Below are 26,887 nucleotides of genomic sequence, written 5' to 3' on the forward strand. Positions count from 1 at the left end.
TCTCCCTCCTCATTAGTTATGTGACCTACCCATCTAATCTTCAGCATTCTTCTGTAGCACCACATTTAGAAAGCTTCTATTCTCTTCTTGTCCAAACTATTTATCGTCCATGTTTCACAAGAGAAGGTAACTTCACAGTACAAACACAAAATAATTTAATTACCTTATTTTGAATACTCATTGTTGCTTGCTCATTATCTATTGTTAACTTCTGAATTTGCTGTAATTGTTACTACAATGGGTCCTTGGGTTTGTAATATGCTACGTAAGAACTGACACTGTTTAAAGCTTTCCGTATTATTTATTTTCGTAATATCATCTTCATAACAATCAGTAGTTCACCAATATAAGCTTTTCCAACATCATCAGTTTCTCACAACTTCTCAAGACTCACTGTCTTGTAGACTCACCAAAACGCGACTCACTCTTAGCCTCACTTGGCAGAAACTGTTTCTGCATTAAAAATCAAAGACCTTACAAAGTACAAGGTTTGCCAACATGAATTGAGCATAAATATTTTATACATCACACATATACACTTATGAAAACAGTACGAAAACTGAATAGAGTTCTCAAATAGTTCTGCAGCAATACATAATACAATTGTCCTGTAAATGGTTAGTTTTTATAATAAAATGCTAATATTTCAGTTTAAGTTCACTGTTATTTTATATTAATATAATTGTTCTTTCATGTCGATTCATGGCACCACACAGCTCGCCAACCGATGGTATCGATAGTTTCAGTAGTCTGTTACATTACAATGACTGCACATATATATTTGATGTCGCACGTATCAATTTGTGATTGACCATATCCATGTATGAGTGTGTCTACTACTTCCTGCTTTTTTAAAACATTTTCTGATCTTCCTTTCAATTTCCCACATAGCTCTCTATGGAGTATATATCATGTATTTTCGTTATAAGGCTTTGGCCATAAATTTTCACCATCTTATGTTTTCAACATTTTTAACTATCTCTTAATCACTCCTTTTGTCTCCCAATGAGGGAGACATGAATCCCTTCCCATTCTACTTCCACCAGTTCGGGAAACTTTCCTTTCCACTAGAAAAACTGCGAACAACATCTTTTTTCTGAAATTTTGTCTGGCACGTGGTACCCCTCCCGAAGTGCTTATTATAAAATTGGCATCTCGGCCTCTCATCAATTCTACCCCAAAAATCTTCATCTTTTCCATCAGTCCATCAGTCTTCCATCAGCCCAGTCTAGTCCCTCATAATCACACAATTTAAGCTAAAAATGTACTTGACAGCCTCTACTCCTACTGCAGAATCCTTGTACTTTTTGACTATTACTTCTTAAATGCTGTCACTGCAATAGAAACTCGTGCCCGTCAACAGTTAGAACTGTATTCCCAGCACCATCTAAGGAAACTGTCCCAGATACTCCTTTCCTTTGTCCATGTAGTGTTACTTATAGGCAAGAAAGAGCCTTTCATTCTGCTCCAACTCCCACCCCTCTCCCCGCCCGACCCCATTAACTCCTCGTAGCTCCCCGATCATGCCTGGCTGACATATTGTAGCTACCATATCAACAAAAGCTTTCTCAATTCTCCATGAAGTACACTGCTCATGACGTTCTGTCCCGTAACACTGCAGTCAACTTCTTTGTCAAAACTCTGACTCCATAGGAAGTCTAACTCTCTGAAAGCCTCACCTTTAGCCTAAAACCCAAGTTCGGACATGCTGCTGAAATTTTATGGATCCTTCTTTCTTTTACTTTTTCTCTACAAAGGAAACATACCTTTTCTGTTCTCTGCAAAGAAAACATTTCTTTGTCACACATCCCACTGACAATAATCAACAGACCCCCTCCAGTAGAACCTTGTTTAAAACAGTTTCAACATCTATCCAACCAAGATCCTCCTCCCATTCCACTCAGTCGTCCCCTAATAATCCTTCAGGAATTCCTCACTTCTAACCTGCTCTCACCTTCCTTTCCTAAATCCCCCCCACACAGAGTCCAACATCAATCCTATTGAACACACACCTATCCGTTACCTGAAAACCAATCTAGATCTTATCATCCGTCCCAAAGACAGACTCTGTCACAATGGCCATGGATCACAATGGCTGTAGCTGAGGGTCTCTGCCAACTTTTGACACCTCTTCATACAAATCTTACAACCATTATCCCATCCGATAAGTCCAACATGACTTCTAGCAGGCTCCTTAAGGCCTTAGATACATCCCAAAATGTGACACCTGAATCTCTTTCCTTCCTCACACCAGGAACCTTTACACACTCTTACTTTTTACCTACTCCTCAAACTCAACACCAAGGTCTCCATATTGGTTGTGCCATTGTAACTGGGTGCTACACCCCCACAGAACTAACCTCTGCCTTTGTTGACCAACACATCCAAACTTTGTCTATAACCCCCCAGCCTGCATTTGAAACATCTCTCATTTCACCACCTTTCCACATTTCCTGTCCCATTAGCACCAGCCTCCTTGTTGGGTATTGTGGATGAAACTTCTTTGTACAACAACATCCTCCATGTCCACGGGCTTGCGGCCATGTAAATTACCTTTCCCAGCACTCTCCTGATATCAAACCTTTCCTAATCCTCTTAGCCAACCACATCCTGACCTACAGTTATTTCACTTTTGAAGGCCAGATCTACAAATAAATCTGTGTTACTGCAATGGTAATCACATGACACCATCCTGTGCCAATTTATGTAAGGGACATCTGGAGGAGTTCTTCCTATCAGTCAACCCCTAAAACAGGCAGTGCAATATTGTAAAACCTCTGTGGGTCAGATTTCTTGGTGATGTTCTCATTATCTGAACTCATGGCAGGAACAACCTTTGCTCTTTCCGCTGTAACCTCAACACATACTCCAAAATCTGCTTCACCTTGATCTTCCCAACTCATCAAGCCACATTCTTAGGTATTGAGTTAAACTCTCATGAAACCTTTAAGAACTGCCCAGTGAAAACTTCCACATGAATTTTCCATCGTTTGACAACACTGTTTCTTTACAAAAATAAACATTGTTTCATATTGAGAGCCAACTATCATGGTGACACATTACTACCATTATTTTCAGCCATTTGTCCTCCAAAGCATTGGTCACCACATGTCTAGTGGAACCCAATGAAACTAACCACAATTTTCTTGGAAGGGCTACAGAGACAAACTCCTTTTGTTGGTTTTGATTTATGCTGATACACCCAGATAGTTGCCACTGCTTCATTTACAGCTGATACAAATATACCCAAGTGTCATCTCTTACCTTGTTGTGTACAGAGTTTGAATTTCTTTAGTTCAATTGTTTCGAGCCTTTCCGTATACCAGTTGACATGAGCTTGTTTTTCAGCTTTAGTCATATCGTGTGAAATCCATTGGGAATGGATTTTTGTCATAGGTAACTATTCATTCAGTATCTAATATACACCAATCTTTGTAATGCCTAAGGATGCCTTTATCCCATGGTAAGTCTCATGTCAGCCGCTCCCATCATGGTGTGTAGAGCATTGATGTTTTTGACGTGATAACTGATTTGACTGTACCTTCACTAAATCCATTGGTGTTGGAAGTACAACCACAACAAACTTCTGCAGAATAATTGTAAACAATCTTTTTGAATGTGGCTCGTTACCAAGACTTAAACAAAGCAGTTCAAGGTATTGTAGTTCAGTTAGGCCTTTACAGTAACAAGATATCTTGAACAAACTGTCCTTCTTTGTGCCAACTACACTGGTGTCCAAAATTAAAGCAACAAACCGCTGTTTGCCCATCATATGTGTGATTCACGATATAATCACACAAACTGTCAACATATGTCCATATGACCGTGCTCTGCATGGAAGATGGCATTCTGGTCAATGTACAATCACGCCAACAATGACGTCAGGGCACCTACCAAACAGGGTAGCATTCGCCGGATAATCCCACATCCACAGTCGCTGTGTACACAGTCACAGATGATGCAGTATGGCATAAAGAAGATGCCTACCAGACTCTCTGTGGTGCAGACCATAGGAAGAATGGAGGCAGGACAGTCACAGGGTGATGTGGCCTGCTAGCTTAATGTGAATCATTCTGTTGTTTCTCGGATGTGGTTATAGACTGAAACTATATCCCGAAGACCATGGTAGGGCTGACAAAGTATGTCATCAGAGAAAGAGGACTGTTATGTGGCCGTAAGGGCATGATGATGTCACCTTAGTACTGCACAAAACTGGCACCTGATGTTGCAGCATCCACCGGACATGTTGTATTGAGGCAAAAGGTGTACAGAAGGCTTTTGCAGAATGGCTGTTGTTGACTAAGACCTGCTGTGTGTGTACTGCTGGCACGTCTTCATGGAAGGGAACATGGAACCTTCAACAAGCCACCCAGATGATTAACAGTGGCCCAATGTACTTTTCAGAGATGGGTCCTGATTTGGTCTGTAGAGTGATTCTCGACAGATTTGTATCTGCAGGGAACGTGGAACATGATTTCGGGACTCAAACATTGTGGAAAAAGACCGATATCGAGGAGGATCCCTAATGGTGCGGGCAAGGATCACATTGACCACACAGACAGCTCTTCGTGAGACTGTACGGTTCAATTGGCAAGGTTTAACTGGTGTGAGGTATCATGACAAGATCATGAGACCTATTGTGGAGTTGTTGCAAGACACTGTGAGCCCAGACTTTGTACCGATGGATGGTAATGCAGACCACTATCTTTATTAATTAGACGATCTTGGACCTTGATTTCAGTGGCCTCTTTAATCACACAGTTCCAGAAGGAGGAAGACTGCCTAAGTATTTTGGTGTTGTAGTCCGCAAAATGGTGGAGAGGGTAACAGCCAGCATATAAAGGATGCTGACAGGAGTGGAGCAGCAGTCATCAGGAACTACCTAAATATGGCAATAAGTCTGTTTGCTGAAATATCATGGCATAATTATGAGGTCATCCAGACGACCACCCAAGAATTTACAAAGTAGAAATACACAGGGAAACATCAGACTGCAATTCATAGGAAATTGTCACATTCTGCAAAGATTTAATTTTCCAATATTGAAGGGAGTTATAAAATTTAAAGAAAAAAGTGACATAGCCTTGGCAACTGTGTGATACTTTTAGCAGTTTTTGTGACATAGTGTTATAAACATATGGAATTTGATTGTCTTTATTCCTTAATTTTGATATCAATAAAGGTTTTATGTTCAATGAAATATTCGGATATGTAATTTTAATTACCACATAGTCACACCCCTCCTCAGGACTTTGTTGTGACAATAAGTCTGAGACAGGGGAAGGAGAGTTACGAGGGTTAGTCAAAAAGTAATGCCTCCTATTTTTTTTTCTACGTTTAATTGTCAGGAAATTTAAATGCAATTACATAGGTTGAAAACCACAACATTGAGGATCATTTTGTCATTTTTCAATGTAATCTCCGCCCATCTCTACAGTTTTGGTCCATCTTTGAACAAGGGCATGTACCCCAGCACGGTAAAAATCACAGCTCTGCTTCCTAAGCCATTGACACACGGATGTTTTGATGGCCTCCTCATCTTCAAAATGAATCCCACGATGAGCTTCTTTTAGTGGCCCGAACAGATGGAAGTCTGATGGTGCCAGGTCAGGGCTGTATGGGGGATGAGGCAAAACTTCCCATCCAATTTTGACAATCTCGTCAGAGGTGTGACGACTGGTGTGTGGTCTTGCATTGTCATGCAAAAGAAGAACATCTGCCATTGATTTTGTTGGGCGAACTCGCTGAAGACGTGCTTTAAGTTTTTTGAGGGTTGTGACGTATTGAACAGAATTTATTGTGCATCCCTGCTCCAAAAAATCAACCAGAATCACACCCTCTGTATCCCAGAAAACTGTTGCCATAACTTTCCCTGCCGATCGCACAGTTTTGAATTTTTTCTTCCTCGGCGAGCTTGTGTGACGCCACTCCATTGACTGCCTCTTTGATTCGGGTTCAAAAAAATGCACCCATGTTTCGTCCCCGGTCACAATTTTTTTCAGAAACTCATCTCCCTCCAAACGGAAGCGCTGCAAGTGTTGGGAGGCTATTGTTTTCCTTGCCTCTTTATTCTGATCGGTTAACATTCTTGGAACCCACCGTGCACAAACTTTTGAGTACCCCAATTGTTTAATAATCGTGATCACACTGCCTTTACTAAGAGAAATAATGCGACACACTTCATCTGCAGTCACCCGATGGTCACCACGAATGATGTCATCAACTTGCTGAATGTTGTGTGGAGTCACTGCACTCACCGGCCTGCCGCTCCGCTTTTCGTCAGTCAACGGTGTTTGCCCTTCAGCTTCCTTACAACGACGAACCCATCGTCTAACAGTGCTGACATCCACTGTCACAACACCATACACCTTCTTCAGTCTTTCATGAATGCATATGGGCGTTTCACCTTCTGCATTCAAGAATTCAATCACACAACGCTGTCTCAAACGAACATCAATGTCGGCCATCTTACAAACTTCTGCTGTGCTGCCACCTGTTGACACAGAAAGTTACTACTGCAGTGGATTGCAGAAGAAGGTTTGAGGAATGGCGCCAAATTAAAATTTTTCACTTAACTTAATTTTTTTAAGTAGAAAAAAAATGGGAGGCATTACTTTTTGACCGACCCTCGTAAATTCACCTGTCATAAAGAGGACCTCACCTAGTATTTCTTTATGACAAGTGGTTACAACTTTGTTACAAATTTTATGAGTTTTGTTGTAGCTGTACACAGAAATACATATGTCACAAAGTTTGGCAGTTTGATGAAATTTGTTTTTCAGGTATTCTTAAAATTGAAATAATTATAGGTCTATCTTCATTGAAACAAAAGAAGAACAGAAAACTGCATTATGAAGCTTAATTTTCCAGTTTGTATGAAGCATAACATGCACACTCTCAACAGAGAATTACACCAGTGCCAGTAACTTTTTCTTCCATGACCAACAACTGTGTTTCTGTGTGGTTTCAGTGCATTCTGATTTCAGCTCTCATTCCAGGCGTTATCTGACTCAGCATAAATCATGGAGTCAGAATCGCTATTGTTTGTTTCATAACTAAACTGACCAAGGTTTGAACTAAAAATCTGTGGACTGGTAGTAAGACACGACACCACACACAATATTTGTGCATTAAATACTCGTGAGACACAGTGAGTCGTGCACTAAATGAATAATATCAATGTTTGTCATGCAACTACTGTCATCATATGACAACTGTTTGGTAGTAAGAATGTGATGTTTTTATTTGTTCTTTTACTAGTAATGTACAAATTGTTTACTGAATAGTCTTGGAACAATAGTATGTACAATAAGATCTTATTGGTTAGACTTTACAAATGAGATATCACAATACAAAATGCGTACTTCACAAAGAAACAATTTTTGATGTTCTCAAAGCACCTTTATGATTACCTCTCTTTCAGGTTAATTCTAACTGTGCACTGTTTGTGTCTTTCTAAATTTAATAGAAAAGTTGGGACGATTTTTATAGTTGATAGGGGAATAGTCTGGAATTGCTCTTTATTGTCAATAAAAGTCCATAAGCGATTTTAGTTACATTTATTAAATCCCCTATCAATCCAGATGTAATCTACAAAAATTGGTGTGAGAACTAATGCAGCAGTCATTACTGCAGATTCGACTTACAACATGATTCTTTTATTGATATTAAATAATGTAAAATAAAATGACAAAGGGCATGAAGTAGTACAGCAATACCTCCTGTATTTCTGCCTGCAAATAATTATACCATGGAATAGGTATTGAGAACATTGAAATTGGTCTACAAGAGTGCTACACATTATATTTCAGCCCCCAGTAAGCACAAGACAGGTAAAAACATGGCTCCCAGAGCTCTCGGCCAGTCAGTATTGTTATCACCATAGGCTGCTCTCTCTCTCTCTCTCTCTCTCTCTCTCTCTCTCTCTCTCTCTCTGTGGTTCTCTAAAGACTGCAGTACAGCAGAGCTATCTGTTGAATGTTAACCCAAGTTAAAGATTTAAGAACAAAAAGCCAGAATGTGCTGTTGTCACAAATTAAAAGTTCAGTCCCAAAGTTATACAGTTTTACAGTTCTGATAATATCTTGTTTTCTAATATTAAAGTAAGTTGTCGCAAAGTTTTATGGAAAAAATAACAACTCATGCATGCAGGAAATGAGACAAACAGGACATTGTTGTTATCCTCCATGAACACAAAGTCATGAAGGTAATGTGCAGGATTTGAAAAGTAAAATTTCATCAGACATAGGTGAAATATAATTCTTGATACTGAAGGATTATAGAGAGAGCATGAAAAACCATTAGCATAAATATTTATAATTCTTGTTGTTTCTGTCATTTTATTCATCCCTTAATCACTTTTCAAACAATGGAAAATCTAGGATGGACTGTAATAAAATCATGAAAAGGGTAGTTGGTACTCACCATATAGCGGAGATGCTGAGTTGCAGATAGGCGCAACAAAAAGACTGTCAGAAAGTTAAAAATAGACAAAACACACACACACACATGACCACAGACTCTGGTGGCTGAAATCTGCTTTCAGCTGCCAGAGATTGTGGTCGTGTGTTTGTGAGAGTTGTGTTTGCATGCATTGTGTGTGTGTGTGGGGGGGGGGGGGGGGGGGGGTCGTGGTCTATTTTCAACAAAGGCCTTGTTTATTGAAAGCTCATTGTCTGACAGTCTTTTTTTTTACTCTTAATCACTTTTGCAAGGATATTGGATACATTGTGATTTTAAAATTCCAGAACAGCAAAAAAACATAATTCATATACATTGGTATTTATGTACTTACAGGCTTACTGTGACAAGGTCTAGTGGCCACATTTACCAAAATGTCTAAAAATAGTTGTAGTTCAGCACCTATTCACAGACGGTATTGCAGGGTTACAAAATCAAATATTGACTATTTGATATCATCAAAATTATTAATCTCCAGGTCTATAACTGTAAGATCAGGTATGATGCTAAGTATATTAACTAATTTTTATTTGTGCTTTTTGATCTAGATATGAATTTTAATTGTTGGTTGTTTTGAAATTTTTAGAAGTGTTAACGAAGGTTTATAATTCCTTTTGATACTACTGCTTTCTCCACTTAATTACACTGAAATCAGCATTAAACTCACATAAACAGAAAACCTCACAAGAAAATGCGATGTCAATTTGTGTATGGTAAGTGTCATCTTCATATGTACAATTACAACCTATATCCATCAGATGATTTGTTCTGTCTGTATACAGATGGCTCTGTGATAGAACGCAGGTGTGAGATTGTATAGTTAGCTCTTTTCCTTTTCCAATAAAACTGGTTAACACTACAGCAACTGTTGAAATTTATGCCAGTTATACTGCGTTACACCAACTTTATGTTCAGATGGGTTTATTACAAAAAGTAGTGATACTGAATGATTCCGCATCAGTTTTTCAAGCCATCTCCTGATATAAGCATTCACAAATTTTAGCCATTGTCAAAATTATTCCTAGTGTAAACGCATTATCCAAATCTTTAAACATGGTACATTCACCCATCAATGTTATTGTGGCACTGTACTCCTTCCCCATGTGCACCTTTTCATAGGAGCATTTGGTCCTGACTTTACTTTTATGGATGGCTGGGTACGACCACACTGAACAGCGCAGATGGAGAAGCTCTTGGATAAGATGATATTTGGTGAATGGACTTGCCAACTTGTTCCACTGACTTAAATCCCAGAGATGTCCGTATGCATCAACAACCATCCAGCAGTTGTCAACTGTGCCGGTGGATGCCCTAGCATAAGGACTCCTTACCAAACTTGTAGCCACCTAGGGAGCACATTGCAGAGCATCCATTGCCGACTGTGATGACGCACCCTACTAACAACCGTGTCCTATCATTTGTAATGTTCTGAGGGCCATCATAAATCATGGTGACTTCAGTGTAATTATTGTCCTTGAATAAAAGCTTCATTTCTGTTAATGTCATTGCATATTTTTTCAGTTACCGTCTCTACTACAATGTAACAGCTATTTTTAATGTACAGTCCAACTTTCATTGAGTTGTGTTGCTTAGCAGTGAAACATTATGTAAAAGCTACTTTCATCCAAGTTTTGCACACCAGTCTATTTGTAAAAGCCAAAAACTAATCACTAATCAATGGTTTGTGTTTACCAAGATGAACCTAAACCAAAAAAGATGGAACTTTCAAATAATGATAGCATGTTTCTTTGATTTCATTTGACGTGTCACTACCATTGTTGTAGAGGATCCAAGACCAGTTATTACTGAATAGTATACAATAATTTTTTTGCCACAAGTGGCTGAATTTGTCACATTATTTTTTGTCATGACACTGTCAGCTGTCACAAATTGTATTAAATGGTTGATTATTTCTTGGAGAAAAACATCAAATTAATGTCTAAATACTCATATTCACCTGATTTTTTTGCCTAATGGGAAAAAATGCATGGAGAGCAATTTTCAACAGCTCAAGAAGTTGGTGAATCCTTTCAAAAGCAAGGAAAAGAAGGAAAATTTCAATGCATACCGCTCTTTGGCCATTGTGGGTTCATAGAGACAAGAGGGACAGCTGTAGAGAAAAAAAAAACAGTGCACATAAACAGTTATTTATTAATTCATTCAACTTGGACAGTTATTCAGATGTTCTTTTGTCTCTGACGTGGTTTGGCATTGGCTTGTAATATTCCAGCTTGTGAGGAGGGTGCTGTGCACATGCACTGCTGTGATGAGGGACTGACTGAGCACACCGGCTCTGAGTCAGCAGTGATGGCCAGCAGTGGGATGTGGCCCCACTACAGAAGCGAGGCACCTCACATGGTCTTCTCCATTGTGGCAGGTGGCAGATCGCAGGATTTCCCAGCTGAACCATTGTCTGGAGAGTGGCAACGGACACCTGTTAGTCGCTGGCAGTAGTGAGCTGTCCCATAGACTTGGTGGAAAACTGTTGGCTGCCAGGCCACGGACAGTTAGGCTGAGGTCTACGAATCATGGCCCAGTGGCAGCATTTTAATTACAGTAAAGACTATAAGGCTGTGGCTGAGACAAACTGGATGCAGCTACGTTGCCCAGCTGGGTGACCATGACTGCTGGTCAGGGAGGGGTTTAAATGGAGCTGTTCAGTGCTGACTTTGCGGAAAAGACTGTGTTTCTGTGTTATCGTGAAAAACTCTGCAACCGACACTATGTCAAACTGCAGCAGCTGCCTGACACCCCAGGTTGTCGACATACAGAAGCAGCAGTATGGAAACAGCAGCTTCTGCTGAGTTGCTGTATCAGCAGGGGCATTGTCCAGCAATGATCAATGCCAGTGTCCCATCACTCTGACAGTGGCTTTCGTGGTGTCAATTCTGGTACTATCAGAAATTGAAAAGATCTCTTATATGATAGAAAATTTATTCCAGAATTTCCACAGACTGAAACTGTGACAACACTATGACTAATTGCAAGTGATGATTGGTATCTGAGCAGTTGAATCTTGATGAATGCTTATTTAGAATACATAAGACACTGTTAGGAACTGGTGTCATTTACTAACTTGTGAAACTTCACAGCAACATAAAGTATCATCAACTGCAGAACTGTGTTGAGAAACTCAAAAGCAAATGATTCTTTATCAGTGCTAAGAGCATTGGATGAATAAAAGACTTTGATGTTGTAGGTGGCTATACTGACTGTAACTGTAATTTAACACAATTTAAAAAATAAAAAAGTATAGTAGCTTTTTAGGTATTGAGAAGGTGCTTGGGTTTACAATGGGTATTTTTAATTTTTATAATCCCTGTAACCACACTTGTATCATATTATAGAGATTTCACATTGCTGTTTTGATCTGTTGTTTGAGGACTACATAACAAAAAGTTAGATTTGTTCACTGGCTAGATATATAGTTACACACATTTTATAGTGAAATTTAGCATTACTTACATTAAACAGCAGTTGGTTCCAGCTGTGTTTCAGGTCCATGTGAATAATAGTATATAGTCTTATCATTGTTACAGAATAATTTTATTGTAATGGTGACCATAGTAAATTACATAATTGTTTGACTCGTTTTGATAAGTGTGCATATAACCTGCTACATAAAATATATTCTTACAGTGACCATTTGGAATGATTCCACTGTTCTCAGAATGACTGAGAGCTAGTTAGTACTAATGAAACTTCGCATGTTACAGCTGACGCACCATCCTAAATCTGCTGTTTACACTTCCTTGGCTGTTGCTGCATTTCGTAATGGAAACAATGAACTTGCCCACTCAGTCATGGAGGAAATATTTGAACGGGATGATAGACGACCAGGTCCTGAGGCCTATTTGGCTTGGCTGCAGCACAGCGATCCAGAAGAACTGTTACATTTTATTGCAACCCACGGAGAAAAGCCTACTGACGAAGTAGTGTGTGCTTTGTCTGAGAAGCTCAAAGCTGACAGAGGATTTCAAGCAAATTTTACAACTATAAACAAAAGGTAAAGAAGTTATTGATATTAGGGGGCGGGTGAGACTGTGTGTGTCCATGTGGCTAGCTATAATAGATATTACCAGGGATTCTGGTTCTTGGTTCCTGGGGATACATCCTCCCATCAAAAGCTCTTCAAAACACAAATGGCTCTTCCAAGTAGTTGTCTCCTGAATTCTCCTAGCTTAAGAAGTGAAAATTTTCCCCATTAATGATCATCTGTCTGTCTTGTATAGTTTCTCCCAATTCATGTTTGTTCTTCGATTTAACACTTATTTAAATTTTGTATGTTTCCTAGTAGTTATTTGTGTGGATGGATGTCTTTATTATTGGATTTTAAGAGTTAAAATGTAAAAAAGTACTGTTATGTGGACAATTTTAAATGTTATGAATGTGTTAGATGACCTGCTTTAGACAAACAGGAGGACAGGTTTTGGGGAAGCAATAAATAAATAAATTCCTTCCCTCTATCACTTCTCAACCTTTCATTCTCCTTCCTTGGAGTCATGACTCCTATTGTCAACTTTTCACCAAGCTACCAGTGTAGATTTTTTTCCATTGCGACCTCTTTCCGACCCACACCCACAATTTTTATGATCCGATGTTTTTGCTTTTAGTCTTCTTCATATTTAAATTAGTTCTTCTCTTTCAAAAATGGTCTGCATTCAGTGCAGAAGAGACAGACTATCTTGAGATAGTGTCATTTTGTTCTCTGTCTGCCTTGACCTCTTAGTTCGTTATCACATGTGTCAGTTGCTTTTTCATGTCAGTAGGAAATTCTGGGAAGCATGCATGTGGAAAATCAGTTTTTTACTTCAGACTTTCTCTTGCAAAATTGATGTACAGAGCTCCTTACGCATCACACTTGTTTGTGTAATGCTTAGCTTGCTTCTTTTCTGTTCCCCACTATGAAGACTGTGGTAACAAGATAACCATGACCAGTCATGAACTTTTTTAAACATCAGTGCTAAATGCACATTCCTGAAATTGTTGTCATGGGCAGAAAGAGACAGAATACTTTTGTCTAAAATTACTTTTGTCTAAAATGTCATATGATAAATTTATTCACACTAAAACACATCCTCTACCCCCATTTTCGTCTAATATGTAGTGTGTTAATTTTCTATTGTCATTACACATACCTCTCCCTTCCCCCACTCCCTGTCTCTCCCTCAGCCCTCGTGCCTGCATCCATATATGCATCATACTGTAATAATTTGTCTATTAATTCTGCTCTGTCTCCATCTTACTGAGAAGCTTCTCTGTAACAAAATTTCAATAACTTTTTTTTAATAATTTTTAAATAATAAAAAAAATAATTTTATGACATTCCATTGGCAAATTTCCATTATGAGCCACATCTTACATTAAGGTCTTGCCTATCAGTGATCGTGTACTACTTGGAATTTTCCAACCTTCCTGCTTGATATTGTTTCAGTAGGAAATATTTGATTCCTATTTGCATATTTTTGACATTCAGTTCTGGCTAAATGAGGGTTTGTGAGAAGTTCTCAGCTTGACACAGAGCAATAGCATAAGCCAGTGTCAATCTGACTCATGTAATAGTTTTGCTTGTACATATCTCTCTCTCTCTCTCTCTCTCTCTCTCTCTCTCTCTCTCTCTCTCTCTCTCTCTCTCTCTCTCTCTTCCTTTTTTTTAAAGGTCTTGTTTGGATCAGTTGGATAAATGGGAATACCAAGCCATGATAAAATTATGTGTTTTGAGTGATTTATCACCGACAAAAATTCAGCCAAATGTAGAGAAGGCTTAGAATATGCCTGATTCTCAGTAGTGAAGAGACAGGTGAATTTAAATGTGGCAATACTTTCCTGAAGATGTTGCTAGCGGAGGATGTCCCAAAATTGCTCCCACCTATTAAAATATTGTGAAATGCACCAATATGGAATCCACAAACCTGGATTTAAGGGCAAATATTGAAAGAATACAGCAAGAATTAACTGTGGGAAAGCTTTGTGCAAGACAGATGGGTGTGTCTACTGCTGTCCAAAGGCAAATGCGTAAGCAAATTTCTCAGAAACATTTGAAATATTTTGAAAATAATTCAGTTGATTTCGTGTGTTGACTTGTTACTGTGAATAAGATGTGAATTATTCTCATTTGGGTGGACAACAGTACATACCTGCTTTCGGCCATCCAGATTTCAATTTTCCATGATTTCCATAAATCACTCCAGGCAAATGCAGGGACACTTCCTTTGAAAGGGCACAACTGATTTCCTTCCCCATCTTTGACACCATCCAAGTTTGTGCTCCATCTTTAATGACCTCAATGTTGATGAGATATAAAACCCAATTTTCCTTCCTTCCTTCCTTTCTTGAGATGTGAATTAATGCTGGAAATGAAACTTCGTCAAAGCACTGAGTGATAACTGAAGATCGTTCTTCAGAAAAGACAATGTTGATTTCATCTGCTGGCAATGTTGTGGATAGTGTTTTCTTTGAATTCTTGTTGACTATCTTCCAAAGTATATATCTCTAACCGTTTATTACTACCCAAGTCTCCTGAACCACTCATATACATGAAGAGAGTCTTGAACAACAAAAGAAAACTCAGTATTTCATTAAAACAATGCACGTGCCCACACAACATTATTGGTGATAGGAAAACTATAGTATTAGAAATATGAATTACTGGAACACCCACTCTTTTCCTCACATTTTCACCAGTAGCGTTCCACATATTTTAATGGCTATTGAAATTATGGCTGTAAAACATCTTCAGTGGTGTGAGGAGGTTATGGCAGATATAGTTCGATATTTTATAGATGTGTCAGAGATAGGATCTACTCACAGAAAAATGCTGGCTATGGTGCTTTGACTGGAAAGGGGACAATAATGAAAACAATTGATTGCAGAAAACATAGTATTTCACTTCAAGGCTAAGAACTTTTTATAAAACTCTTGTAGTTTTTTAATGTAGCAACTTGTGTTAGGTAGGCAAAGTATGATTTATTTAGCTAAATTAGACATATTTATACAGGTTTAATGGGTATATGCAGATATTTTTGTATATGGTACCTTAATATGTACACACGTCAGTGTGTTAGTTGATTTTTCTGTGTGTCAAACAGTCTTACCACAAACACATCACATAATTGAACCGATGTTTTCTGCACGGTTGTAAGTGTTCCACTAAGTGGACTATGCCTGCCAGTAAAGACTAACCATTTTGCATCCACACTTTAACATATGACCTGCTGCCCAGGGGAAAATAAGCACTAATGGCTTGTTCTTGTGACATGTACTTGGATGTACTTCCCCTAACCTAAAAGCGTATGACTTGTAATAGCTATGATTATCTACCTGCAAATGATGCAAATGCTGATATAATGTTCCTCAGTCACCAACAGAAATATCTGTACTTATACCCATTACACCTTGAATATATTGTGAGAACAATGTAGTGTATACAGTTTGGCCTTAAACTTGTTTGTAGAGTAAAGTGATTACTAAAAGAAGACATCTTTCTTTAGGGGCATTTGCCAGACATGTAATAAGCAGTTGACACCACAGCTTCCCACACCATCTGAATATAAGCAGTTACAGGTGGCAATGTTGGACCGGGTTTTACTATCGGATGATGTATTTCTTAAGACATCACCTAAAGAGGTTGTTCACTTTCAAGACATGTTAAAGAAGAACAGAACTTGGGATGTAGTAATAGATGGCCTGAATGTGGCATTTGCTAGTGGCTCTTCTTCTAGTAGCAGTCATGCCAAGCTGGTAAGTGTAAAAAATGCCAGTTGTAAAAATATAAATTTACATACTCTGCGGAAAATAAGTACCACATTTGTGCTGTTCGTATAAAAACTTAGTGAAGAATTGGAATTGACTTGTTGTCACTGTTATCATCATCACCAGCAGCAGCAACAGCAGCAGCAACATCACCTCTAGATGGTGCTAGGTCTGGGACCCATGACCACTCCTCCATGCAAAGATCGCTCTTTTATCCCTCTGTTTTTCCAGTTTTTACATTTGGCCAACCCTATTATACCTTCTACTGTGTGTGTTTCAACTTCTTCACTTTATAGTTTGACCTCTTAGACTGGATCCACCCACTTTTTAATAGACCCTCTATCTTATACAATTAACTTATGAATCACAGGACTGATGACCTCACCATGTACTGCCATAATACCTCTCAATCAAGCAGAATTTGTTATTTGTTATTGTTAAGATAATGGCAGTTCAGGAATTGGCATAGTGGTGTGCTTGCAGTTAGTAATAAAATAAACTGTGTTGTGAAAAAACTGAATTTTCATGTAACAGTTTTCATTCAATGATTATTTACGGTTTTCATGAAAGTCTAACTCAACAACAATGCCTCAAATTGTTTTGTTCAACTTCTAGTACTGAGTCATCTTCAGAAAGTACTGTTTATAATTCCTTTGTAGAATATCATTGCAGTCATGCTTTGAGTGATGATTAATTTTGTTAAGGTAAACCAAAATTGATTGTTGTGCCAAAAAGCATTGATGCTGTGTGTAACATGATTGAAGGGGACTGATGTTTGACTTCATGCGAGATAGAAGCACCCCTAGGCATATTGAAGATTGCAGTACATGCTGTGTTGTATCAGTAGCTAGCTTTGGAAAAGATCTGTTCCTATTGGAGTCCACACAATTTGACTGAAGCTCAGAAATGATCTTGTGTCAATTCGTGTAAATAAGACTCAAAAAATTCGACTAAGGAAATGCAAAAGATCACAACAGGAGATGTAGCTCGAATATACACTAGTGTCCAAAACTTAAGGATGAAATTAACTTTCACATCATGTGCCACTGCCAACTAGCTTGATGAAACTGGGACCATACATAGAAAGAACTGCTACAGTATAGTACAGAAGGTAATTGAAAGAAATACACAGTGAGATGAACGGAAATGACAGTTTGAATTAAACTGTCATTACAGTAATTACACTGAAGTCACCACAATTCGTGTTGGTCCCTTGGACATTACAAATCGTGGGACATGGTTCTTAATTGGGGGTGTGATCACCAATGTTGGCAATGCATGCTTTGCAACGTGTGACCACGTTCTTGTGGTACAGGGTTCCATTCATCTACCAGCACAGTTGGAAACTGTTGGATGGTCATTGATTCATGTGAACCTGCTGCAATACATCTCCCATCGCATTCCACACGGGCTCGATGAGATCTAAGTTGAGATGGCAGGGTGTATATGACCTGGGACAACCAGAAGATCTGGGAAAAACCCGGGAATTTTTTCATCCAGGAGAAAATCTTGAAAAACCTGGCAATTTTTTAGAATTCTGGGAATTTTTAGTTGTTTTAGTTTTCAGTTAAATTTTGTAATTTTGACCGCTAAGAACCGATACTCTAACAAAAGATATTGCTGTATCCCGCCACTGCAGAATAATACTGCAGCATTAAAACATGAACGAGAGAAAAAAACGAAAATGAAACTTTAATTGCAAAGGAAATGTGCCACATAAAATAACACAGTGTTTGTACAAGCATTTGCCAACAGCAAAATGTGTCAGTCTTTAGGAACTATGCAGTGCTTCATAACAACAAATTTGCCTCCGATGAGTGTGACGTCACAACAGTTTGCATTAAATTCATTTAAGGAGCTATGAATGGGCTTTTGCACATGTGTAGTCGAGTCATGTATGAATAATACCTTTTCCTGCTTCTGGCTGCAGAAGCGTGGCTGTTGGCTGTGTAAGCAGCAGTAGCAGCAACCAGTCACATGGTACCCAGAAAAATTTTACTGGCGTGCATGCCCAAGGTGCCAAATTCATGCGTGCGCAGCAGGCCTGGATCTGGTGAGGGGGGAGGGGGTGGGGGGGCTAACTGGGGTATCTGAACCAGGCAGCAATTTAGCAATTTTGGGGGAGGAGGCAAATTCATATTCTTGAGGAAAAAAAACCTTTTTTCACAAAGCATCACATCGGTCTATCGATTGTTCGTATGATTTTGAAATGCACCCCTGCTGGTTTCTGGACATTTTTGAACACATTCTAAGTTGAGTTCTGAATGAATTATAAGTTGATTTTTGAATGCGTGCATAGTGTACATGATGCCTCTGCCAGGGGAATCCTTGTCGCATCTAGAAATCAACTTTCCTGCAGACAAAATGGGACGGAGCTATACGAGCTGAGCAGAATAAAGTCAAACCAGTGAATGCCAACTGCAGCTTGTTTATGTGGTTGATTCAGTTGGCAGATTTTCAGTGTTGTTATAATTAATAGAGAAATCGATAGATTCAGATTACCAGAGTGGAAATATACAACGATCAGGAATAACAGGTAAGAAAGATTACGTATTATATTCTCGGTGTATCCAAGAAAGTGAAATTTTGACAGAAAATTTCTGGCCAGATCGCTGCAGTAGACAGGGCCAGTTATAGCCCCCGGCTAGCAGCTGCTTAAGTTCCATTCTGGGAGTAGCGTGGAAAACACCTAACTGGAGAATAATTACTGGATAACTAAACCAGTGATTGTGGCAGGGTTAGTAAAGTTAACTGGAGAATTAGTTTTGATAGTGGTAGGAATAGTTACAGAAGTAGTGATGACAAGATTGATTGTTAGGATGAGGAAAGAGAAGAAATGGAGACATCACACAAATTATGGAAGAATATGATGATTCCAAATTTATACAAAAATTTTGTTTTACTCCTTTTCAGTCTTGTGATGAGAAACTGGAGCGTATGAATGAAATATGAAACTATTTCCTAACATAAAGTTTTTTATTGTAGTAGGCCAAACAGGTATTTCCTATTGGTACTTTGTGAATTATATTATGTCGTACTATAAAAATGATAATTATTGCCGAAACAGTGTTGCTTTTTTGGTGTGTGTTACAGTTGCTGCAATATTAGGAAGGTCTATTTTGTTTTATCCAGCACACAGTGTCAAAATAGACATAATCATATCAAGAAACCACACCAGTCTTGGGTACCATTTGAATTAACAGCTTTTTCAGTATTAGACAATGACATTTCAATTTTTCATGTAGCAAAATTTTTGACGAAATTTGATGAGGTAATAGTTCTTTTGCAGAAAGGAAGGCATGCCAAGCAAAGCTGTAGCAAGATTAGAGAGAAAAATTGCTAGGACCTAAGGATTGAAGAAATGTGTACTGTCTTGCATGTCTCTTGTCTTTTCTGGTTTTAGGTATCCTATATTTAATTTTATGTCACACGGAAGAGCAAGCCATTAGCTAATAGCAATAAAGAGTCCAGATTTTATGAAGAGTTCTTGTTCTCCCGGTTACAAATAATCACATCCAGTATTAATTGTGAAAATTTTATTTATTTATGTATTAAAGGGGGAGGGCTCGGGGCAGATGTCAAACTGGCCGACTGGGAGCAGGAGAGGTACTACAGGTCATTTTGGTTTCCACTGTCCTGAAATAGTTTGATGGTATCCATTACAAAATATACACGTTTGAGTTCCACAGAGCGAAATACAGTGACATGCGGTATAAGAATGTTGTCTGAAGAGGCGTGGCACTGCACTTCGGCACACTTAAGACCAAATAACATGTCTTAGATTTCCTCAAAGATGTATGTTTTACATATCATACTCTTCAGAAAGATATGCACTTCAAAATGAACTCCTTTTGAATTTTTTTTTTTTATGTTCTGGTGCGCAGAGCAATCAGAGTTGTTGTGGGGGGGGGGATTCTTCATGTGAGAAATGAACAAATGAGAACAAGGCAGGTTTCTGCGGCTGGGAACTATCAAGTGAATTAAAATACATTCTCATAATTATGGAAGGCTGAAATATGTTACTAGTTTCAGATTTTATTTTATTTCTACCTTTCTGACAGTCAAGCATTAATCATCTTGCAGAACAATAAAGTTATTTTTGTCAGTTTGCTAAAGAAATTTGGCTTTTATTAAGCTTTCCTGCTGAGGCAGCGAATTTATTTGAAACAAAGTGTTTAATTCCACACTAATGGCTAGTTTCAACTGTTCACTGCATTTCAGGTGCACGTTTTTATCTTCTAGTGCATATGACATTATGCCATAATAAAGAACCAAACATGGGATAATACAGTACTGGTACTCCAAGAAATTTTACATCCAGAAAACCACACTGAAAAGCTTAATGTCAGGTCGAGGCCTACGTCATTGGGAATCTGGACATAAAAATGTGCACTTCAGGGCAAACTATGCATTTTAGTATGGTTCACAAAATTCCAATGCTGTTGGAGTATCCTCTGATGTCTTGTTTCTTTTATGACATAATGTAAGTAAGATATTTTATACGTACAAACATACGGGCTTCCTATGTCACCATAGCTGCGCCAGTGCGGTGATGCCTCTTATCTGGTGCTCTCTGGCAACTGCCGAAATGAAACTATTTCTAACAGGTCGCGGGAAAATATTGCAAATTGTGGTCCAAAAAGTGTTTGTTATTTTCAAAGTAAATTACCTTTTATGCAAGATGACCTATGTGCGAGAATGTACACTGAATTTCTTAAATCGCAGAGCATTTGCTCTCATTTAAAAATCAACTCTTTGATGACCAGCCATTTAGAAGAATTTCAAGCCCAGATCAGAGATTTATTTCGGTATTAAATATTTTACTGGTGTATTTGTGTGGTCTATCTTAAAGGGTACCATGCGCTAAACAGATCAACATTATATTTGAAAGCTTAGCTTCTCTTGTAGCTTATTAATCTTCGAGACAATTATTATATGCGAAAGCTTTGCATTTCTTGTAGCAATGCAATTAACTAAAACCATTAACTTTGCCTTTTTTCCGAATTTCTACTTTCATAATATGAAAATATGCAGTGTACATGTTGCTGCACATCAAAGATCTTCCCAAAACGTGTTTTTTCCCCCTGAGTTTTGTTTTCTAAAGTGCTGGGAAATTGTACGCTGCTGTATAAAACCGTATCCATTCAAAGGATTGATTAGTTTTACAGTTTTAAGGGAAAGTATACTGTCACTTAACATGGAAAAATGTACTTTTGCCCTGGAGAAAATATATTTTTAACCAGGAGATCTGGGAATTTTTTTTCCTTGTCCGTGTATATATCCTATACAGGCAGGCCAATGCATTCGCTGAATATCTTCATATGTGGAGAGTTTTTCCACCTGTACTGTTCAGTGTAGTCACACATTGTGAGGCACAAAATTGAAGCCAGAGCCAAATGAACCCATGAAAATATGCACATGGGAAAGGAGTGCAGTGTCACAGTACCGTTGACTTAGTGTACCATGTTCAAAGATTTGGAGGTCAGTAAACCCATGCAACATGCCTTCCCACCCCTCAAGACCCAAACTACCAAAATGATAATATTTCATAATGTTCCTGGCTGCATTACATGTTCCTATATCTCACCGTATGAGAGTACATCCAGCGTTGCCGAACATGACCGCTTTTGGTGGTCCAGGTGTTACGGTGTGGAGATGTTGCACGGATGTTGCACAGATGTATTGACATCCAAATCTTTAAACATGGTACATTCACCCATCAATGTCATTGTGACACTGTACTCCTTCCCCATGTGCACTTTTTCATAGGAGCATTTGGTCCTGACTTTACTTTTATGGATGGCTGGGTACGACCACACTGAACAGCTGGATAAGATGATATTTGGTGAATGGACTTGCCAGCTTGTTCCACTGACTTAAATCCCAGAGATGTCCGTATGCATCAACAACCATCCAGCAGTTGTCAACTGTGCCGGTGGATGCCCTAGCATAAGGACTCCTTACCAAACTTGTAGCCACCTAGGGAGCACATTGCAGAGCATCCATTGCCGACTATGATGACGCACCCTACTAACAACCGTGTCCTATCATTTGTAATGTTCTGAGGGCCATCATAAATCATGGTGACTTCAGTGTAATTATTGTCCTTGAATAAAAGCTTCATTACTGTTAATGTAATTGCATATTTTTTCAGTTACCATCTCTACTACAATGTAACAGCTATTTTTATGTACAGTCCAACTTTCATTAAGTTGTGTTACTTAGCAGTGAAACATTATGTAAAAGCTACTTTCATCCAAATTTTGCACACCAGTCTATTTGTAAAAGCCAAAAACTAATCACTAATCAATGGTTTGTGTTTACCAAGATGAACCAGAACCAAAAAAGATGAAACTTTCAAATAATGATAGCATGTTTCTTTGATTTTATTTGATGTGTCACTACCATTGTTGTAGAGGATCCAAGACCAGTTATTACTGAATAGTATACAATAATTTTTTGCCACAAGTGGCTGAATTTGTCACATTATTTTTTGTCATGACACTGTCAGCTGTCACAAATTGTATTAAATGGTTGATTATTTCTTGGAGAAAAACATCAAATTAATGTCTAAATACTCATATTCACCTGATTTTTTTGCCTAATGGGAAAAAATGCATGGAGAGCAATTTTCAACAGCTCAAGAAGTTGGTGAATCCTTTCAAAACCAATATTCTACATAACAGGCCATACAGGAGGAATAATAGTATGGACGATTTACATACTTCAATTAAAGTAATTTTGTGCTTGATATTTCAGTGAGTCAAGTGATTCGAGCCAGTGAACCATAGTTATTGAGTGCCACTTGTTTGCTTTGTTGCATGTACTGTAGGTACACGTAGAGGATTCTCAAGCACAGCAGCCACCCTTTGGCAACACTGCCGCCCTCTGCCGCTGTTATCCAACAAATACAAAGTTATTTTATTTGAGTATTAGTTAAGAACTTGATATAAATGTAGATACAATTTCCTATGAGTGTAGAGCCACTGAATCATATCCATTTCAAAGGCTTGGTTACGAGCACCCAAATTAGGCAGTGAATTAACTTATTAAGCAAAAACAAGAATAATTGAAATTTTTACCACTGCCAATACACTTTACAGCTCTTTTTTTTTAAAAAAAATATCGTAGCTCTAGTGAAAACACCATGATTCTTGAAATAAGGGTGTTCATAATGTGACGGACTGATTCATCACTTGCACTTTTTTTTTTTTTTCTGTACATTCACTTTTCATCCAGCACCACGACCAAAAATGCTATGCACTAAAGCATAGTGGTGTGATATAGCTGATCAATTTATATGATATCTTTTAAGATGAAATGACATGTCCAGTCTTGTAGCCAAAGGAACCTCTTACAGTAACATTTTCAATTTATTTTGCAGAAAAACACCAAATTTGTTTAGTTTACTGATTTTTGATGAAACCACAGTATATGCTTAGAATGCAGCAATTTCCAGTATATGTTCCCACAAGGACACTGTCATTGAAGAAACAATAGTGCACATCTGACTCTGTGCTGATTTGCAGCATGAATGAAAAAGCACACTCAGTCATAGCATATTATTATTGCTTGTTGCAGAACTCTCCATGCCAGAAAGCCACTCTTAAGTCAAGGCGAATTTATGAGAATGGACAGTGTTTCACAAGATGATCTTTTCAGTGGGAAAGAAAGTAGGATATGAGATTTGTTTTTGAGAATGATTGACAGCTGCCAGCTACTACACAATCACTGATACTCTGCAGGTGTTTGCTACAGTTGTCTGCCATTATAATCTTTGTATAGACAACAGCATTGTGTGCAAAGAGTCTGGATTTTCTTTCTTTTGTGATTACATGGAATTTACAACTTTTTTTTGGCAGGTTGACTTGCACATTATTCTTTCAGCTTCATTTTCATTGTGAGGAATTGAAAATTCATGATTTCCCTCTAACTGAAGGCACACTGAATCAAATGTGCCAGCTGACTGAAATCTGATATTATTTTTTCAATCACAGTCTGTGAATTTTTGTTGCAATATTGACCTGAGTTGTGAGCATTATTGATACTATTGCCTACAAAACCAACTTCAATGAATGGCCTGGAAGCAAAATTACAATGCTTTTTTTGGCTCCATCTAGTGTTACAACTGTTGCTGAAGAGGATAGAAAACTAGTTGACATTAGGTTGGATATACTGTTGGATGTGGAACACTAATCATGTTGCAAGTAATTGTGTGTTGTTCGATTACTTTCTACCAACCAGAGAATGACATGTAACACATCTCATTATTGTACAATGAGAGGAAATTGTTTGTGCGCTGGCAAAGGTAACAGTAATTTGTGTATAGGTAATCACTCACAATGTAGATGAAGTATTGAGTGACTGACATGTATAAACAACACTGAAAACATTGCTGCACTTTCAGAAAATGTACATTGGAGCTATTTTAAAAAATAAATAAAAACAACACATAATCATAACCATAGCTATACTGTCCCAGTCTACTAAAATTTCCTGCTGCTACAGTGACTGATATGAAGGGTTGTGTGACTTGGAATGGGTGAGCTGAGGAAGAAGGCTGGGAGGGGAAGACAGGGCTGGAGAGATGGATAGCTGAAGGTTTGTGGGGAGAGACAGCAAGAAAACACAACAGGGATATGGCATCATTGAGCTTGCCAAGCACAGGCAAGAGAAACCGCATGTTGTACATGGTGAAGTGAAGGCGTGGGTTGGAAGGGGGGAGCGAGTGGTAGAACAGAGGAAGAGGGAAACAGCAGAAACAAAAGTGTGAGTGTAGATTTAGGCTATTAAGTGGTAGGCGTGGGGACACGGGTGGGAATGGGTGATGACCAGGGTTAATAAAGATTGAAGCTAAGGAGATAGTGGGATTGAAATGCAAGAATAATTCCCATCTGCATAGTTTGGAGAGAAACTGGTAACGAGGAGGGGGTGAGATACAATGGCACAGATTGTGAAGCAGCCATTAAAATTATGCCTTTTGTGATTGACAGTATGGTTTGCCACTGAGTGGTCAACTTTGTTCTTGGCTATTTTTGCAGTACCGACTCATTTTTGTGGACGGCTGATTGGTCGCCTCCCACTTCACCCCATCAATACACACTCAGTTTCCTATCCACAGCCCCCCCCCCCCCCTCTTCCTTTGCTCTGTCTTCCCCTCCTCCAACCTGCTCCAGACACTTAAATTGTTTGCCAGTGTGAGGACAAGCTCACAGTTACCACATACACTTGCCACTGCTCCCTCCTAGCAATCGGCTTGTCCTTCCTCATCACAAATACACTGCTCTTGTTTTGGGCTTGTCCCGTTTCCTCTTTTTCTGACACTTTCACACTTTTCTTTCAGTGAACTCTATCCCACAGGATTCTTGGCCATTACCTGGCCACATTTGAGCCCTACCTGCCATCAGACTCTGATGCCACCATTGCACCTCGGGCAACTGCCATTGGCGAAGCCCTGCTTCCCATCCGCCGCCGACACCACTGTCGTGCTTCTGCTGGCCACAGCCGGTTGAGCTCTGCCTCCCACAGCCACTGGCATCCCGCTGGTGTCCTGCTGGCCCGTCAGCATCAGCATGCTGCTGGCTTGCTCCTGTGGATTCACTCGTCTTCTTCTGGCAGGTGCTTTGCTCCTCCATCAGTGCGAGATTTATGTCTCCCACTTCACCTCAGCTTTCAGATGGGAGACTCTGACTAGTACAGCTCTGAGGCCTGTGGTACATGCGTGCAAAGAGTTTGGCTGGTTGTCTGTAAAGAGTATGGCACGTCTCTGCTGATTCTTCCATCTGATGGTGCATCATCACCCATGGGACTTCATACACCTCGCAAAATGGCTCGAGCTGGTCACCAGGATTGCCTTCATGTGCTGCTGGCCCATCTTTCCTGGACCTGTGGTCGCCCCTTCTGGGACCACCATGTACCACCAACTGGCCCATGCCAGACTGCTCCTCTATGTGGCTTGGTCCTGCTGCAACAATGATCCTGAATTTTTTGCTCTCTTTTCAAATTTTCTCCACACCACCTTCATTTGCAGCCATGTCTGGATGGTTCTTTGAACGTCATTTCACCGACTCAGTTCCTGGATTGTGTGGGACAGAGTCACAGCTACTATGAGCTCCCCACACTCTTGCGGCATCCATTTTGTGTGGAAACCCATCGGCACTGCACTCTTCCTTCAGCTTGCACCGCTGTCTTCCCTCAGTGGGGGGAGTGTTGCAGGATTCTCTGGTCAACATTGAGGTGGGTCTTACGGGGGAAGGGATATTATATCTGGCTATGTGCCTGCCATTATGCTACCAGCACAAGACCCCGTGTCCTACGGAATCTCATTCCAGTGCCACAGGTGCCTCTCCTCTGGAAACTGTACATTTGCCGAACAGTACAAGTAAACTCCATGCTCGGCAGCAGGACTGCCAATGAACATAAACACACTTGTAGTCAAGCTACCCTCTAGCACTTTCTACCACTGATGCCAGTCTCTCCACCAGCACTGTGTGCATCGACGACTGCAGTGCTGCAATCCTGGTCACTATGTTGCATGTGTGGGTCATGTGCTCACCAAGCAGTGCATGGATATCCTTCTACTTACTTAAAACATTGCTCAACAGTCATCAAGCAGCTCACGTTGGGCTCTCACCAGGCTCTTGCTCACACTCAGGGCTTTACACTGACTGTATCC

At 39.3% G+C, this 26,887-nt stretch overlaps 1 protein-coding gene across 14 annotated transcripts in view; it reads left to right on the forward strand.

Annotated features, from left to right (window-relative positions):
* Positions 1 to 26,887, forward strand: part of LOC126278044 (mitochondrial ribonuclease P catalytic subunit) — a 183,368-nt gene that overhangs the window by 60,717 nt on the left and 95,764 nt on the right. For all 14 annotated transcript variants that reach the window (XR_007550639.1, XR_007550638.1, XR_007550640.1 and 11 more), the window contains exons 4-5: positions 12,177 to 12,466; positions 15,951 to 16,200. Coding sequence is in view for 8 of the 14 variants with exons in the window: in XM_049977809.1 (XP_049833766.1) it covers positions 12,177 to 12,466; positions 15,951 to 16,200 (540 nt within the window). In the remaining 6 variants the exon portion in view is untranslated. The remainder of the gene's footprint in view (positions 1 to 12,176; positions 12,467 to 15,950; positions 16,201 to 26,887) is intronic.

The sequence above is a fragment of the Schistocerca gregaria genome, chromosome 6 (assembly GCF_023897955.1).
Source record: "Schistocerca gregaria isolate iqSchGreg1 chromosome 6, iqSchGreg1.2, whole genome shotgun sequence".
NCBI classification, from domain to species: domain Eukaryota; kingdom Metazoa; phylum Arthropoda; class Insecta; order Orthoptera; family Acrididae; genus Schistocerca; species Schistocerca gregaria.